This window comes from Eulemur rufifrons, chromosome 2, assembly GCF_041146395.1.
Source record: "Eulemur rufifrons isolate Redbay chromosome 2, OSU_ERuf_1, whole genome shotgun sequence".
In the NCBI taxonomy this organism is placed as follows: domain Eukaryota; kingdom Metazoa; phylum Chordata; class Mammalia; order Primates; family Lemuridae; genus Eulemur; species Eulemur rufifrons.
Window position 1 is genome coordinate 97,172,308 of NC_090984.1, and position 18,799 is coordinate 97,191,106.

General features: G+C 42.9%; 1 protein-coding gene across 5 annotated transcripts; it reads left to right on the plus strand.

Annotated features, from left to right (window-relative positions):
* The first annotated feature begins 13,063 nt into the window (after positions 1–13,063).
* Positions 13,064–18,108, plus strand: SRSF5 (serine and arginine rich splicing factor 5). 5 transcript variants are annotated; one of them, XM_069488365.1, is made up of 8 exons: positions 13,066–13,185; positions 14,103–14,247; positions 14,575–14,645; positions 14,783–14,881; positions 15,186–15,255; positions 16,484–16,557; positions 17,093–17,203; positions 17,305–18,104. In XM_069488365.1, exons 2-8 carry the CDS (start codon positions 14,122–14,124, stop codon positions 17,561–17,563), a joined length of 810 nt encoding a protein of 269 aa, XP_069344466.1. In that variant the 5' UTR covers positions 13,066–13,185; positions 14,103–14,121; the 3' UTR covers positions 17,564–18,104. The 5 variants fall into 5 exon arrangements, with proteins under 5 accessions (XP_069344473.1, XP_069344466.1, XP_069344444.1 ...); XM_069488343.1 differs by having other exon boundaries at positions 13,067–13,310; positions 17,302–18,108; XM_069488349.1 differs by having other exon boundaries at positions 13,067–13,185; positions 17,302–18,108.
* The last annotated feature ends 691 nt before the right edge of the window (positions 18,109–18,799 follow it).

Genomic DNA, 18,799 nt, shown 5'->3' on the forward strand with positions numbered 1-18,799 from the left:
GGGACAGGACTTAGTGTGAGGCCACGTGTCTACACTCGCCCTGGGGGAGGGCAGCTCCCATAACACTCACCCTTGTAAGCCCACCTGCCGTGTTCACGTGTTGAGTTCTGTGCCTCAGGCCCGTGGTCTTCCAATTTTACTGTTCACCTACCCTTTAAAAGAATTTTGAAAAACTACATAACTTTTCTCAAATTTTAGGTTGACATCTAAAACTTTTCATCATCAATTTAAATAATTGCAGAGGATGTAATTTCTGGTGTTTGTAAGTATTGACATTTCAAAATAAAATGATTACATCACTCTTGAACAAACGCATTGCGACCCACGCTGATCCATTTTGATGCACAGATACCAACCAGCCCCTCTAACATGATGGAAATTTCTGTCATTCCTTTTCTATTTGAGCTCATTTCCATGCCACTTCTCTCATAGACGATTAACCCAATATAACGTGTTTTTATATTTAAAGTGTTTCAAAGCACCCTTTCATATACTATGCATTAAAATTATGTATAAAAATGTATCCTGAGAGCTGGGTGTGGTAGCTCACACCTGTAATCCTGCCACTTTGGGAGGCAGAAGTGGGAGGATCACTTGAGACCAGGAGTTTGAGACCAGACTGAGCAACACAGCGAGACTACAGGACTCCATCTCTATGAAAAATAATCAGCCGGGTGTGTAGGCACACGCCTGTAGTCCCAGCTATTTGGAAGGCTGATGTGGGAGGATTGCTTGAGTCCAGGAGTTGGAGGCTGCAGTGGGCTATGATTGTACCACTGCATTCTAGCTCCGGTGACAGAGTGAGACCCTGTCTCAAAAATAAAATAAAATAAAATAAAAATTGAAAAAAAAAAACCCCAAAATTGAAAATTTTAATTGTACATAATCAAAACAACATAAACATACTACAAATCTTGATAGTTATTCCACATCAAAAGTAATTTTATTGGAAATACATATGATAATGAGGTATATAGGGCTTTTAAAAATATAACTGTGGATAAATACTATTGATTGTGAGAAAGAAACTTTTATATATTATATATAAGTGCTAAGAAACATTGTTTATATAAACTAGTAGGTAGAATGGATGGAGTTTTGTTAAAACAATAACACACAATTTTTAAAATTCTTTCTGAATTATGTGTCAAAAATCATTTTACAAATGATCAAAAATTATACTTGATATATTAGCTGGCGACTTGGTTATGTCCTCCTTCAGTTTAGTTTAAAGCAAAGGATTGGAAATCATTTGATTTCCAAAAGGATTTGTTATCCTTTCATTAGATTCATTGGCCTTCTCAATACCTACCTAATATTTCCAACTGGCCGTTTGTCTAGGCCTCAGCGGTGCTCCTCTCCCACTTGGCAAAAGAAAGGTCACCATCGAGAGTCTCTGTCTTCTGGGAAAAGGGTGTTGGAAAGGAAATGCCTGAATCACAGGAGAGTTCTCTCCATCAGATCAACTTGGGAAAGCTTTCATTTTGAAGTGGAGGATCTAGAATGGCAGCCGGGTCCCTAAAAATGGAATTCCAGATATCCCTGAGAAAGCCTTAGTGTGTTCCCCGGGGATTCACGCACCCCAGGCATTCACACACAGGCCAGCTGAGCAGAGCAGCTGCTGCAGTTTAGAGCCGGAAGTAAAGATCACCTTGACCTGGAGAGGAGGTGGCAGCTGCTCACGTGAGCAGAGCGCATTCCAGGACCCATCAGGCCCAGAGCTGCCTTGCTGTCTGCTGGTTCCTCCTTAGAAAAAATGGCCCCTTGGCCTCATCTCCCTCATGTGTCGCCAGTTCGTTTCTTAGGCTTGTCTCGATGTGTCCTTAAGGTTTTCTTCAGCCTGTATCCAGTATTTCTTTGTCATGGTAGTAAGAGTTTGAGCTCTTTGAGATAAACTGTGTGGTTTCAAATGCATACTTGCTGTGGAATTTCAGAAAGTTATTTTCTAAGCCTCAGTCTCCCCTTATGAAAACTTGTTTTGTCTTGAGGAGTAAGTGATTTAATGCACACAAAGTTCTGAGCACAGTGTCAGGAACAGTAAGCACTCAATAAATGTAAGCTATTATTATTGGTACTTGCTCTAAATTTGGCTTATCTTTTAAATTTCCCCGGGACAGGCAATGCTCATAAAATGCTTTGAAACTCAAAAGACAAATCACTGTACAGAACCTCAAGCCCTGCTGTTACCCTCATATTCTCTGCTCCCAATTAGCCCCATCTTACTGGGGAAGTGTGAGTCAGACAGGCATGTGTTGAGGAATGTGGGGAGAAATTAAGCTGGGTATCCACAGTGTCTGAGCCCCTCAGACTAAACTCAATTTCAGTTTCAGCCTCTGCTGTCCTGGCCCAGACACACAACTCTACTCTGTCCACCTCCAAATTCCACATTGGAGTTGACCTTGGCCCAGAGGAAAGAGCAAATGGGCTTTGAGTATAGACGGACTTGGGCTTGAATCCTACACTGTCACTAATAGTTATTGAACTTGGGAAACAAGCTTCTCAGAACATATTTCCTCTACCATAAAATAGAATGAACAATACTGGTCTCAGGGTTGTGAGAGGGTCAAATGAGATAAGTCTATGAAACTCCTTGAATAATATCTGGCACATAGCAGGTCACCAATTATTCTTGAATGTTACAAGGTACAGTGAGTAACTCTTAGGGTATCTTCTTGTGCTAGACATAACGAGGAAAATAGGCATGGCTTAGGCAGATAAGATGGTTTGATGTGTCTTTGCCAAAGCAGTGCTGGAAGACTGATAAGCCGGTTTGGCCTGCTTTGGGAAGATTGGTGGGCGGTTGAAAGTTGCAGATGGGCGGTTTTGAAGTTGAGCTTCTTGTTATTCAACATTTGGGGTATCAGCCTCATTGACAATAACCCTTGGACACATCATCCATATCTATGAGGTGGGCTCTTTGGCAGCCATATTTGTACCATGTGACTTCATCTCTGATTGGACCAGGATAGATACCTCGCCCAAACTGGGCCAATCAGATTTTCCTCACCAGAGAACTTGGAATGGATACTAAGAGGTTCCCTTCTCATTCTGGGATCTACTATTGCATGGAGGGGCTATAAGAACTGGGTGATATGGTGTGGCTATCTTCTTCCAGGGAAAGCTAAGCTGCAGGGAGTGAGCAAATGAAATAAAAAAACAGAGAGGAGAGGTGGAAACTGCATACTCCTGAGTTTTTGACAGTTCCCACTTCCACTTACTATTTAACTCCTTCTTAGGCCTGGACACATTCTTGCCCTTGAATTTCCTGAGACACTTCTGAATCCATAGTGATAAACCCATCTTTGATTGCTTACATTGGATCATGTTGTATATTAGGCTAATTTGCTCTCAAGTTACAGAGGCAAACTTGAGCTAGCTTAAGCAAAAAGAGGAAATTAATGGAGGGTGCTGGGGGGAATCTCATTAAATCCAGGTTTGAACAACACAGTTTGAGGAGGTGCTGGTACTGCGGCAGCGCTGGGTATATCAGCTGCAGACGGGAAAGCCAACTTTATTCTGATCTGCTATCATTCAGATGCCTCAGCTTGGGGTCTCAGTTCAAAACTGCAAATTCCTGGGGTAGAGAGAATTTCACTGATCCATGATGAGCCAATTAGTAATGGCTAGGAGGTAGCTTTAGGCAGCAGATGCATAGTTGCTGAGAGTTTAACCATGAGGACTGGATGCCCTTATCCAAGGATGGGGAGTGGGCTCTGATCAGCCAGCCCAAGCGGTGTCCAGTCCAAGCTCATTTGTGCACCTGCCTACAACTTACTGTGAGCAGGAAACTGTGCTTCTCACTGAGAGGGATGCAAAGATTTATAAAACAATGTCTCTAACATCAAAGAATTTATAATCGGTCCACAGTTGATTATACTCCAAGGCAGCCTATGACAACTGCTAGAGGAGATGTACAAACATAAAGTGCTACAGGAATTAGAGAAAGGTGAGATAATTTTGAGCTGCAGTGACTATGGCCTAGATGTCACACCAGGTCAAGGTTGGTCAAATGGCTTCCTGAACAAAACACTAAAAATACACTTAACATGCCTTATAAAAACCAGAAGGAGCATATATTTAAAATCACATGTAAAATTCAATAAATCAAGAATGTGTTCTTTTTTTTTTTTTTTTTTTGAAACAGAGTCTCGCTCTGTTGCCCAGGCTAGAGTGAGTGCCGTGGCATCAGCCTAGCTCACAGCAACCTCCAACTCCTGGGCCCAAGCAATCCTACTGCCTCAGCCTCCCAAGTAGCTGGCACTACAGGCATGCGCCACCATGCCCGGCTAATTTTTCTATATATATATTTTTAGTTGTCCATATAATTTCTTTCTATTTTTAGTAGAGACGGGGTCTTGCTCTTGCTCAGGCTGGTCTGGAACTCCTGACCTCGAGTGATCCTCCCACCTCGGCCTCCCAGAGTGCTAGGGTTGCAGGCATCAGCCACCTCGCCCGGCCAAGAATGTGTTCTTGATGGACTAACCCATACTATGTGAGCCACGTTGACATATGCAAATGCTCCAAATGGAGAGTGGACACAAAACGATTGTGCCAGGGTTCTGTCTGAATTCTAGGGCAAGTTAATCATATTCCTGTGATCCTTGGTCATAGCCCTGATTGCAAGCCTCTGGTCAGCTAGTCTCCCTGAACTCTCGTCCCACAGTGGTGTTCCTGTGTGGGCTTTTCTGGGCCCATGGCCCTTTTTGCATGGGTCATTGGAAGTCTACTTCCAAGGCAAACACATCCTTAATCTGTGCACAGAATACTCTCTCCACATCTTTGCCTCAACCAAAACCTGGGTGACTTCATCTGTCTTCATGGTCTCAACTGTTCCATATATGGGGATTTCTCTGAATTTTAAAAACTGCTCTGGCTCAAATCTGTGTCCTACACACCCTACTGTATGACAGACTCTCCTTCCAGCATGCCCCACATACTTCCAGATCAGTGAGCCTGTGTGAACTCATGGGCATCACTCCTTCATTCTCTATTCTCTGAACTCTTTATTGCTCCTGTACTACACTCCCAGACTACAGGCCAGAAGTGAAATTTGATTCTCATCTCTCCCTTACCCACCAAGTCAAATCCATCACCAAGTTGTTATAATTTGTCTCCTCAATATTTCTCTAATTTGTCCCCTCCCTTTACCACTCATCAATCCCATGATTGACTTAATGCACAGCTGTTGGTTTTGCTTCACCATCTGCATGGCTTATCCATTGCTATGTGACAAATTCCCCCAGAATGTAACCATTTACAACAGCAAACACATGACATCTCATGCAGTTTCTGAGGGTGAGGAATCTGGGAGCCCCTTAGCTGGGTGCTTCTGGGTCAGGGTTGCTTATGAGGTTGCAGTAAGCTGTCAGCTAGGGCTACAGTCATCTCAAGGCTCGAGTGGGGCTGGAGATTCTGTGTCCAGGCTCACTCACATGGTGTTGGCAGGTTTCCCTTCCTTGCTGGCTGCTGGCTGGAGGCTTCAGTCAGCTTCTTTATAGGTTGCCTGACTGTCACAGCATGGCAGCTGGTTTCTCCCAGAGTGAGTGATGTGTGTGTGTGTGTGTGTGTGTGTGTATGTGTAAGAGAGAGAGAGAGAGAGAGAGACAGAGACAGAGAGATAGAGAGAGATGAAACCCATATTCTTTTAAAACCTAATTTCCAATGTTTTCACTTGTACCGTATTCCATTGGTTACACAGACCAAATTTGGTACACGTGGGAGGGCGTGTGTGTATACCAGGATGTGAGGATCCTTGGGGGTCATCCTGTGGGTTGCTACCACAATGTCAATTCACCCTCTTTTGGTAAAGCAATCACTTGATTTTCCTGTGGGGAATCTCCCTTCCCCCTCAAGCTATAGGATGAGCAGGGCTACCCCTCCCTCATTTCTGGTGTGGGTCCCCATTTGCAGCATGGCTCCTGATTGGCTAATGCCTATCAGACATCCCTTCTGCTATGGACTGAATGTTCGTGTCACCCCAAAATTCGTATGTTGAAACCCTAAACTGCAATGTGCTGGTATTTGGAGGTGGGGCCTTTGAGAAGTTAGGTGAAGACGTACAGGAGGAGATGGCCACATGACTGGAGGAGTGCATCTGCAAGCCAGGAACACCAGGGATGCCGGCAAACACCAGAAGCCGAAAGAGGCAGGGAAGGATCCTCCCCTAGAGCTAATCAGAGGAGCTTGGCCCTCCTGACACTTTGATTTCAGGCTTCTAGCCTCCAGAACTGTGGGACAATACATTTCTGTTGTTTCAAGCCACCCAGTTTTTGGTGCTTTTTGGTGGCAGCCCTAGGAAACTAATGCACTATTGTGTCAGTGTATTAGCATATCATTTCTGAGATTAGGTTATAAACGGACTGTAGCTCCCATCTTGGGTGCACTCTCTCGCTCAGACCACCCCCTCTGGGGGCAGCCAGCTGCTATGTTCTCAGGACACTCGGGCAGCCTTTGGAGATGCTCACATAGAAAGGAACTGAAGTCTCCAGCCAACAGCCGGCAAGGAACTGAGCTTACCAATGTCATGTGAGTGCACTTGGAAGGCGATTCCCCTGCCTGAGACATCAGATGAGACCGTAGCCCCAGCCAACAGTTTGCTGTGGCTTTATGAGGGACTCTGAGCTAGAACCTCTCGGCCAAGCCACTCCTGAATTCCCGACTCACAGCAACTATGAGACAATCTTTGTTGTTTTAAGCTGCTAAATTTGGCAGCAATTTTTTATACAGAATACCTGCTAAAAATGAAGGAGAAATGGTCCCTTGAGGAGAGGCAGTGTGGAATGGGGGCTGGAATCACGAGAAAGGGAGACGTGAACTGGACAATGCAGCTCTGATCAGGGGTTGCAAACTGTAGCTGGGGACCCCCTGATTAGGGTGCCAGTTAAATACAGGTGCTCCTCCACTTACCGTGGGGTATGTCCCAATAAATGGATGATAAGCTGAAAATGCATTTAATACGCCTAACCTGCTGAACATCATAGCTAGCCTAGCCTGCCCCAAACGTGCTCAGAACACTTACATTAGCTTGCAGTTGGACAGAATCACCTGGCGGCACAGGACCCTGTGGAGCAGCGGTGGTTTACCCCTGAGATCGCGTGGCTCACTGGGGGCCGAGGCTGGCTGCCGCTGCCCAGCTTCACCAGAGAGTACCCCACACTGCTTTCTACTGAATGCCTATCGCTTTCGCACTATCCTAAAGTTGATCTTGAAAGTCAAACCATTGTAAGTAGGGGACTGCCTGCCTGCAGAATCCTGTGTCGTAGATTCCTGAACCAGACTCTCTGGGAATCTGCATTTGGAATCAGTGCCCTCGTGATCCTTTTAAAGAATCATTGAGTTAGTGGATAATTAAAGTAGAGTCCAGAGTGGGACAAAAGGAACAGCTAAAGCTAGAATTAAAACCATGTGTTGGCAGGGCGAGGTGGCTCATGCCTGCAACCCTAGCACTCTGGGAGGCCGAGGTGGGAGGATCGCTCGAGGTCAGGAGTTTGAGACCAGCCTGAGCAAGAGCGAGACCCCGTCTCTACTAAAAAATAGAAAGAAATGATTTGGACAGCTAAAAAAAAAAAAAAAAAAAAAAAAAATATATATATATATATATATATATATATGTATATATAGAAAAAATTAGCCGGGCATGGTGGCACGTGCCTGTAGTCCCAGCTACTTGGGAGGCTGAGGCAGTAGGATTGCTTGAGCCCAGGAGTAGGAGGTTGCTGTGAGCTAGGCTGACGCCACGGCACTCTAGCCTGGGCAACAGAGTGAGACTCTGTCTCAAAAAAAACCCCACAAAAAAACCATGTGTTAATTCACGACACAGACTGACATCAGATGCACACAAGGCTACAGATCTGTAAAGAATTTCTAAGTTTTGTCTGAATTAGTGGGAATTACTTTATATCCCTGCCTAAGAAAATATTCTCAGGAGCCTGCTTTCCCCTGTAGGTACTGCCCCATTTCTCCTGAGTGCAACTCCTATGTAGAGATGCTCTATTTTCTACCCTGTTCCAAACTTCTCTGGCCTTGGTGGTCAGGACTCTGCAAATTCAGAAGTTCTTCCTGTTTCTGGGATTTCTGGGGCTGCTCTAGTCCATACAAGGGAGTACCAGGAAGACCATGCTGCAGCTTTTTTGAACAGGGCCTTGGCAGGAAAATCAGAAAGTGGGGTGGTTTGGGCAGATCATTAGACTTTCTCTCTAAGCCTCAGTTTCCTCACTTGAACAATGTTATAACACTTCTATGGAAGGATTGGAGTTAGGATTTTTTTTTTTTTTTTTTTTTGAGACAGAGTCTCGCTCTGTTGCCCAGGCTAGAGTGCCGTGGCATCAGCCTAGCTCACAGCAACCTCAAACTCCTGGGCTCAAGTGATCCTCCTGCCTCAGCTTCCCGAGTAGCTGGGACTACAGGTGCATGCCACCATGCCCGGCTAATTTTTTCTATATATTTTTAGTTTTCCGGCTAATTTCTTTCTATGTTTTCGTAGCGATGTGGGGGGGGGGGGGGGGGGAGTCTTGCTCTTGCTCAGGCTGGTCTCGAACTCCTGACCTCCAGCAGTCCTACCACCTCAGCCTCCCAGAGTGCTAGGATTACAGGCGTGAGCTACCTCACCCGGCCTGGAGTGAGGATTGACTGAGATGATGTTTGTAATGTCCTTAGCAAAGTGGCTGCCACATAATAATAGCTCAGAGAATGGCAGCTATCAATATTAAGAGGGATGGGGAGGAGGATATGCTCAGGTGCCCTGAATTTAAGATTAATCTTGATGTTAGAATGGTTTGTGTCCCAAATGTGTCCGGCTGTAACCTAAGTGAGGAGGAAGGAAGACAGAGCCAACTCACAGGTGGATTTTATGGAGAACAAGAGAGCGTTCCTAGATCCAGGTGAGCAGTTCTCATCCCTGGTGAGTATTAGAATCACCTGGGGCCCTTACTAACAAATTAGAGCCCCACCCCAGACCAATTAAATCAGAATTTCTGCCAGGAGGGACCCAGGCAGCAGAATGTTATAAACATGCCCCAGGTGTGTTTTTTGGCATCCCTGGGTGGGCTAGAATCCCAGCTGTTTCTAATGTGCAGCTGGCATTGAGAAACACTGATCCAGCACTCAAATTAAAGTAGTGGGTCCATAGGTATTTTAAATATTGTGCACTAAATTAAACAACAAAAAAAAATCAGAATGTAACAATTAAAAGAAGTCAAATAGGTATGTAGGGATGAATCTGAGTCAAAAACTGAACATTAAAAAAAACATCTATTTCTAAGAAAAATTACTTAAGGATACTTACTTGTTCAAAAAAGTCTCCAGAATTACAAGCTGGAAGTAAGAAAGCAACACTTATTCTTAGTGTTGGGATTTTTGGATAGGAATTTTTAAGCATCTGGTGATATTTAGGACATTTCCAGAAAAACAGAAAAGCTGGTCAGAATGAATAGCTTCCCCAGTCATGTAGCTGTGTAATGTTAAGGGGAGAAACAGTAAAAACTGAATATACCCTTATGATCATAAATATACTAAAACAAAGAAACATGGAAATGTACATGATTAAGTTTTATGAATTAAAAAACTCTCACAATACCAAATTATATACATGAGGATGCTTCATATTTTGAAAATACAATTGTGCTTATAGAAAAACCCTAAAGGGAAATTTAAAAAAATACTGAGTAGTTATCCCTTAGGAATTAGGAATGGGGATGATTTTTTTAAAACCTCATATCCATGTGTTAAAAAATGATGATATATTACTCTTGTATTGGAAAAGAAAACATTGAGCACTCGAAGAAAACATAAGAAGTAAATAAAATATAGTGCAATACAATCAGAGGTTGATTTGGTGAGATGGGATTGTTTTCTTTCAGATATTTTTCCTGTGGAACATTTTTCCTATAATGAGCATATCTCTATTTTTATAACTGGAATCAAATAAGCTGTATTTAAAAATGAAGATAAAACTCTGTTTCCTTGTTCACAATTTTATTATCTGACAAAGGGAATTGGGTGGAGTACGCATAGAGCAGTTTAAAGTCTAGTCAGGTCAGGGGTTGGCAATTTTTTTAATTTTTAATTTTTTTATTGATACATATTTGTATATACTTATGGAGTACATATAATATTTTGTTACATGCAGAGGATGTGTAATGATCAAGTCAGGGTATTCAGGATATCCATCACTTTGTGTATTTATCATTTCTATGTGTTGGGAACATTTTAAGTCTTCTAGCTATTTTGAAATATAGATTGTTGTTAACTATAGTCACCCTACTCTGCTTTCGAACATTAGATCTTATTCCTTCTGTCTAATTAAGTTTGCACCCATTAACCAACCTCTCTCATCCCCAACCCCCTAAAAGGCAAAAGTTTTCTGTAAGGGGCCAGATAGGAAATATTTTAGGCTTTGCCGGCCATATGGTTTGTATCGCAGCTACTGAAGCCCTGCCTTTGTAGCATGACAACACCTGTAGACAATAAGTAAATGAACAGGAGTGGCTGTGTTCTTAAAAGGTATTTATAGATACTGACCTTTACATTTCATATAATTTTCATGTCACCAAATAGTCTTATGTTCCCCCCAACCACTTACAAATGTAAAACATTCACTTGCCATATAAAAGCAGATGAGGGGCTGGATTAGGCCTGTGGGCCATAATTTGCTCATTCCCGAATTAGATGAAATCGGGATTGTGATGAGTGAAACATACTACCATTATGCTGAAAGTCCCCAACAGACATGCCAACAAACTTTGTGTTTATTTTAATCTGTTATGTCTCTGCATCTTTTTTTCTTTTCTTTCTTTTTTCAAGAGACAGGGTCTCTCTGTCTTCCAGGCTGGAGTGTGGTGGCATGATCATAGCTCACTGCAGCCCCAAACTCTTGGGCTCAAGAGACCCTCCCACCTCAGCCTCCTGAGTAGCTGGGACTACAGGTGCTAGCCACCATACTTGGCTAATCTTTCTATTTTTTTGTAGAGACAGTCTTGCTATGTTTCCCAGGCTGGTCCTGAATTCCTGGCTTCAAGCAATCCTTCCACCTCAGCCTTCGGAAGTGCTGGGATTACAGGCATGAGCCATTGCACCCAGCCCCTCTTTTTTTCTTTACTAAAGATGTGCTATTCACTTGGATGTTTTAGGAAAAGGATGCCAAGCCATTTTGTTGAAACATTAATATAGGAACAGGACGACCTGAGAAAAATGCTCACGCAAATTCAGGTCTATAAATACTATTTTCTGTGCTAGACATTTCTGGAAAACATGAATAACATACATAAATCAGTGATGAGGGAATTATAGGGGTATAAACAGAATATTGCAGGATCACATAGGAAAGAGAGTATTTCCACTCATGGAAGATAACTTTGTGTTTATTAGAGAAATTGGTAAGGAACAGTCTGGTAAGAAGACTAGAGATTAGGCAGTCATCTCAGCAAAAACAAACACTGCAGAAGACAAGTGTTTTAAAATATTGTCACTAGGCACTATCAAGGAAAAATTACTTTTGTGGGACTCACAAACTTTGTAACAGTAAATAAATCAAGAGAAAAGAATTTATAAAAAAATTTGTCCAGAGGAAAAATCACAGGACCATGGGCTGGAGGTAGCAACGTTTTCCATGGTGTACAGCACCATCTTTCTTGTTTTTCACCCCCAGAAAACCTCTGCCACGTTACTGTCTCTTATTGCAGCAAAAATAACATGGAGTGAGTGAAATCACAAGCAGTTGCTTTCATAGTCAACACAAAATGTACAAAATAGTTGGAAGATTGATTTTTTAAAAAAAATTATGTAGAAACCAAATATAATTAAATAAAAATTGGCTTGGGACAATTTGAGCATTACAAAATGCCAATGTTTATTTGGCCAACATCTAAAGGTAACAGTTTTTTCTCTTTAACAAATACATATCTTCTTTTAAATCCATCCTTAACTCCCCACATCATAGATAACTAACTTTACAATTTTGTCATGTACCCACTGAGCCACATTTAACAGCATGAATAGCCAAGCTCATCCCATACAAATTATCCAACTTCCAGTCAGAGTTATTAAGGGCCCCTGAGGTCAGAGTAGGGTTGCCTGCACTCCTCTTTCCTGGACTGCTTTATCTCTGTATAACTCTAGTTGCAAGTATGCAACCCTAGATTCTGGGTACTTCTCAAAAATGGGGTGCCTTGGGTTCCACCTACAAGTATTAAAGAAAAGTAACCTTTTTAGCATTGTTCTCTTTATGCCTAAGTTTCTAGGCCTACCAATCTTATTGGGAAAACGCTGGAGTTCATGATGTGGAGGGCTGTGTTTCACGCCCACTTCAGAAGCACAACATTCTCTGTTTCTGAATAACTGTAGTCTTTCATGTGTCACATGACAGAAACCCAAACAGGGAGAATTAACCAAATACCGTTTAGACTTAAAAGCAGCTTAAAACCTCTTCTAGCCAGCTCAATCCCAGGGTGTGGAAATGCAGAAATCTGCATTTCAGCCCCAAATTCAAGATGGCTTTCTAGCTGCAGTGCCAATTTCACGCAAAAACCTTCCATTTAAAAAATATTTCAGTTCCTCAGTCTTCTCACTACAACCAAATCACACATCTATGGCATGGTAAAAAAAGGAATTTCACTTGAGCATCAAGAGTTCCTTTCCCTTAAGAGCAACCTTTTAAGTGCATACAGCAGATCAGAGAAAGCCAGGTATTTTTGCAAAGCCTGAGTGAGTTTCATTTCAACCAGTAATCCCATGGGTATCTAAGAAAAACTTTAGATACAAAAAAGGATGCCACTTGTCTTAGGTGAGTCCTATGGGCCAGATGATGAACCGAACTCTGGTCGAGAAGGAGCGAACGTCTTCAACGGCTGCACTCCCAACTCTGGGCGCCTGCCGGCCGTTCCCACGCCAGTTCCCGCCCCAGTACCACCCACCGCAGGCCGGGGACTGCTCTCCGGGTCACGGTAGGGAAGCCCCAGCCCCCCTGAAACTTTCGTTCCCGGATCCTACAGGGTAGACGCCCAGGTCCCAGGGGCGGTCCCGGAAGTGACGTAGGGACGCGCCCTCCATTTTGTAGGGCGTCAGACTGCTAAGTGCGTCAGTTGTGGAGAGACGTAGAGGAGTTGAGTCCTGGTCTGTGTGGAGGCAGACGGCTCCGTCGCAGACTACGGACCTCTCTGGGTCTCAGCCGCCAAAGATCCTGTCCGGTAGGTGAGTGGCTCACTTTGAGGGCGAGGCTTCTCGGATCGAGGCTTCTTCATGGCCGCTCAGATCGCGAGTGGCCGGGGCTGCTCTCTTTGCGGAGGACGGCGTCTAATGAGCGCAGTTGACTCGAGGTGGGCGCTGGGGCACGTCTCCCTTTGGGCATTGATTGTTTGAGGGGTGTTGAAGGTGGAAGGGCGGTCGCGGTTACGGTTGTTGGTACACAGGGGTTGCGTGCCTCTCCCTGCCACTTTTTTAGTTCATCATCCGGACCCCTCGAAAAGTGGGCCGGGAGCCCTCTGCCTGCTCGGGGTGCGGTTAGGACTTTTTGGGTGCGGGCACTGTGATTCCGGAACGGTGGGGTCGGGGGCGGGGAAGGGAGAACGGGGCTTGGCTCGCGCGGCTCTCCCCCGCCGCTGACTCTGCGGCCGCCATTTTGTGGCTGCTGAGCGCCCGCCCGCTGACGTTTGCGCAGGCGCGGCCGTGGCGTCGTGAGATCCCGGCTTCCATCCGCTGTGACGCGCCCCGGAGGCGGGGACGCGCGCGCGGCTGGCCGCCATTGGGCTGGCCGCCATTGGGCTGGCCTTGCGGAGGGCGGGGTCGGCTCCGCCCGCATTTCTCGGCCTTTCCTAACTGCGGCAGATGGGAGGGGGCCCGAGAGCCGCGGGGAGTGCGCGGCTGCGCAGTTAGAGAGGTGGCAGTGGGCGTTGCGGTTGCTGCGGTCTGGGTCTAGGGAGGGATCGTGTTGGGAGCCAGGTTTTAATTTTGTCTGCAAGGGTCCTGTCCTAATGAGAGGCACTCCTGGCAGTCTTGTTGGTAACGTCACTGGGTAAACATTTTGTGCCATGTATGTTTTTGATCCCTTAACCAGACATTCCTCTGTGACAGTCATTTGGTATTGTCTCGATTGAATTATTTTCTAACAGGAAACACTAGCCGGACATCATGAGTGGCTGTCGAGTATTCATCGGGAGACTAAATCCGGCCGCCAGGGAGAAAGACGTGGAAAGATTTTTCAAGGGTTATGGACGAATAAGGGATATTGATCTGAAAAGAGGCTTTGGTTTTGTGGTGAGTATTTAGAACGAGGTGAACTATTTGTCGAGTAGGTAAAACTTTTGATGAACTGTTTTTGATCCTTCTTTAGTCCAGGTAGGATATTTGTCTTGCGGAAATGTTATGCAGCGTAGAGGCAGTGAATTTTATTAGAGGATAAAAGAAGATACTGCCTGCTGGCTGACTGGAACCCACTCCTAGTCACTTCTTGATTAGGATTATCTATATGGCGCTGACGTTAAGATACTCCTCTTCCTATTCTGTCTCCTGTTTTTAGTACTCTCAATATGTTGTAGAATGCTCGTTGAAAGCCACGTTAAGTATCTTATGCTTATATTTTAGGAATTTGAGGATCCGAGGGATGCGGATGATGCTGTATATGAACTTGATGGAAAAGAACTGTGTAGTGAAAGGTGAGAATTTTAGTTTTATAACTAGTTAGGCCTAGAATGTAGAGCAGAGTAGGTCATTTTTTCTAGGGATATTTTTCTAAGTAGATGTTTTATGTAGCTTGAGTGTATAATGGAGATTTTTCTTCCCCTTTCCGTAGGGTTACTATTGAACATGCTCGGGCTCGGTCTCGAGGTGGAAGAGGTAGAGGACGATACTCTGATCGTTTTAGTAGTCGCAGACCTCGAAATGATAGACGGTATGTGATGGGTGGATGGCTGCTTTGAATAATCATTATCTTACGGGCAGTATTTATGGTTCAGGAGTTAACAGGAATAAATGATTCTGGAACTTACTGTGTATTATGTTCTGTTATTCCCATGTTAGCCCACTGTTCTGGATGAATCTATATAATAAGTTATATAGAATAACACAGAAACCGTTGATGGAAGTCATTTGAATGACTTGTCATGTCGGATTGCTCGAACTTGCCCACAGTTGAATACACAAGAAGTGCACATCACTGCATTTCTTCCATTGTGAATACTCATTTTCTTCCTTAGAAATGCTCCACCTGTAAGAACAGAAAATCGGCTTATAGTTGAGAATTTATCCTCAAGAGTCAGCTGGCAGGTTTGTTGAAATACAGTTTTGAGTTATTTTAATTTGGCTTTTTAAAAAAGTTAATGGGTAGTTAATGTTTTATTATATTTTATTAAAAGTAGTTTTATCTTTAATTAAATTAATGGATTTAATTGTAATTTTTAAAATTTAATTAATTGTAATTGGGGGATATTACAAACTTTAATATTAGTGATCAAATGTAAATGTTTTGAGGATATTTTTCTTGTTCTTTAAAATCCATTTTAACCAAATATTAAACCCTTTATTTGCCAGCCTATCTGTGTCGTTGGCCTTATGACGAGGAGTGCCTGTGGGTTATCCTAATCGTTGTCTTGGTCACTCTTGGTTGGGCCTGGTTGACTTTGCCAGTCAGCTCCTACAGTGATCAATTGGCCACCTCTAGATCTGTGTTTGCCGGTCTAGACGTAATCGGTGCACTTAACTTGAAGTGCCAGGTTGCAGCGATCCCAGAGCGTTGATAACGTGATCTGATCCCTAAGTTGAGAGCTGTCTTCCTGTAACGCTTCCGAATAAGAGGTCCTGGTGGAAAAGAGTTGAAAGATACGAATTAGGTGGTCGTTGGAATCCTGATCGCAGTAAAGTGGTCCTTGGTAACTGCTCAAGAGTAGAACATGTCTGCATCCGCCAGTAGTCTGCTCATAGGGAGGGCTGTGCGATTAAAGGCTTCCATCGATTGGGTAGTGTCCTTCAAGTGGGTGGCGAAGAGCCAATCGGGCATATGTCATGAAGGTTTCTCCGACCGATTAATGGTTTGCTGCTTGACTAGCCTAGGGAAATATTGATAAAGGTAAAGTAAACTTTTTTAATGACATATGGGGCACAAAATAACTGGTGTCTTGTAAATGTTCTGTTTTTTTAAATATAAAACTTCTACTTTAGTCTTTACTTTAAAAGTATGTACTGTTTCTCTTTTTTGTTTTGTTTTTTTTGTTTGTTTTTTTTTTTTCCTTTTGTACTGGGCTCAATATAGACTAATACTACTTTAATGTTAAAATCTGAATTCCCTCTAGCATTTTGCTTAAAAGCAATATGCTATTTGCTTATTTCGTGCCCTGACATAGATAATTTTTGAATTCTGATAGAATACAAGTGTGGTACATACCATGTTTGTACTTTATCTAACATCTTCTCTTTCAGTAGTCTTGTTTTTATACCATGTAGTTGTTTGTGTGTCACCTTTCCTCTTCTCTGCTTAACACAATTGTCTTGTGTTAAGGATCTCAAAGATTTCATGAGACAAGCTGGGGAAGTAACCTTTGCGGATGCACATCGACCTAAATTAAATGAAGGGTGAGTATGTACTGCAGGTTGTGAAAACCTTTTAAAATATCCTGAAAATTTTACTGTAAACATTTCTCAAGATTTAAAATTTGAATATGCTGAAAAGTAGTAGTTTTCCAGGGACAAATTTGCTCCCCAGGAGACATGGGAGTTTTGGGAGACATGTTTGATTGTCAAAACTGGTTGAGGGGGCTGGTCCAATGGTAGTGGGTTATCAGAACTTATTAACATTAGTGTCACTAAAGTTGGCATTGAACCTTCCACTGCTAAATTTGACTGGCTTTAAAAAAAAAAAAACTGATTGAGAGTGCTGCTGGCATGTAGCGGGTAGAGGCTAGGCATGCTGCTAAGCATCCCACCACAAAGAATTATCTGGCTTAAAATGTAACAGTACTGAAACTTTGCTTTCTAATGCCGTCATCCATCAAGAAATGGGAATGTAGCAGTAGCAAAGGGAACATGGAAACCATTTGTCTGGACCGTTAAACAAGTGTGCGAGACTACGGGATGTGTAAACTTTAAAATGTTTTTTTTCCCACTGTAGGGTGGTTGAGTTTGCCTCTTATGGTGACTTAAAGAATGCTATTGAAAAACTTTCTGGAAAGGAAATAAATGGGAGAAAAATAAAATTAATTGAAGGCAGCAAAAGGCACAGGTATCCGTCATATTTTTAAGACAAAAGTTTTATTGGATGGATGTGTAGGGTTTGTCATGTAGGCTGATTTCCTCCCCTCCTCTCCCTTTTTTTCATAGTAGGTCAAGAAGCAGGTCTCGATCCCGGACCAGAAGTTCCTCTAGGTCTCGTAGCCGATCTCGTTCCCGTAGTCGGAAGTCTTATAGCCGGTCAAGGAGCAGGAGCAGGAGCCGGAGCAAGTCCCGTTCTGTTAGTAGGTCTCCCGTGCCTGAGAAGAGCCAGAAACGTGGTTCTTCAAGTAGATCTAAGTCTCCAGCATCTGTGGATCGCCAGAGGTCCCGGTCCCGATCAAGGTCCAGATCAGTTGACAGTGGCAATTAAAACTGTAAATAACTTGCCCTGGGGGCCTTTTTTAAAAACAAATTCCCAAACCATACTTGCTAAAAATTCTGGTAAGTATGTGCTTTTCTGTGGGGGTGGGGTTTGGAGGGGGGTTGGGTTGGGTGGATATCTTTGTAGATGTGGACCACCAAGGGGTTGTTGAAAACTAATTGTATTAAATGTCTTTTGATAAGCCTTCTGCTCACATTTTTGTGAATGTCTGAAGTATATAGTTTGTGTATATTGCCAAGAGCTCTTTTATAACTAAAGCAAATTTAATTTTTTTGTACTAGAAAAAAATTTGAACATTTAATTTCCTGGTTATTTAAATATGTTAATTCAGAATTAGTTTAATGCCTCAGTTAAACTAATTAATAGCTTTGGACACTTAAAAGAGCTCTAAATTTGCTTGTACATAAAGGCTTAATTTGAGTTTTCTTTGTTTAGGGTCAAGGGTGTCCTCCCACTCACCCTTTTAAAAACAGCTGCAGGACAGACACATAAAAGCAGCTGTTTGTTTATTGATAATAAAATACTACAAAACTGGTTTTTGTCTGGTTTTCTGAAGAAGTCCTATGCTATTTATTCTTCATCTCCATCTACATAAAATACATTTAAAATACATACAGCAACTCTAGAGTCCTGGGGTTTATGATTTTTTTTTTTTTTTTTTTTAAGTATTTTTGACAGTTGTAGGCTAGTCAAAAGATAAGCAAAGACATCTGTGAACTGTTAATAGTGACTAAGTTGTTTGGCAGTTTCCCTTGTGTCTGTGTTCCCCTATGCTTTTCCTTTATTCTCTCTGCTGGCATTGAGTTACTTAAACTTCCAGAGCCAAGTGAAGGACAGTATATTTGGGAAGCAAATTATAAAATTTAATGGATTTCTTGCTTTCCCTGAAAGTTACACAGTTTTGATGGTCAGATGATACAAAGCTTTTTGTCTGTGAATATGAATGGTTAAGGGACTTTCACTTTCTGCGGCTTTTAGTCCTGAGACGTGTGTGACGACAACATGGTTAAGGGGAAATAGCAGTGAAAACTGCTGATGTCTTATATCTACCTTTAGTCAAGTGTTAGAATCCTCTGTGCGCTTGAGCCCTCAATCCCTGCCCGATAAATGCAGGAAATGAGCTTTACAGGAATCTCAAAGACTGATTAGATATTCTTAGTCTTCTTTTTAGGGTGCTAGACTAGATAAATTGGTAACAGTGAATAACATCTTTTTAACATGATT

Excerpts from the sequence above, each read along its gene's own strand:
- SRSF5 (XM_069488343.1), top strand. The coding sequence starts at position 14,122 with ATGAGTGGCTGTCGAGTATTCATCGGGAGACTAAATCCGGCCGCCAGG. Across the intron at positions 14,882-15,185 it reads AGACCTCGAAATGATAGACG|AAATGCTCCACCTGTAAGAA; the intron begins GTATGTGATGGG and ends TTTCTTCCTTAG. Across the intron at positions 17,204-17,301 it reads GAAGGCAGCAAAAGGCACAG|TAGGTCAAGAAGCAGGTCTC; the intron begins GTATCCGTCATA and ends TTTTTTTCATAG.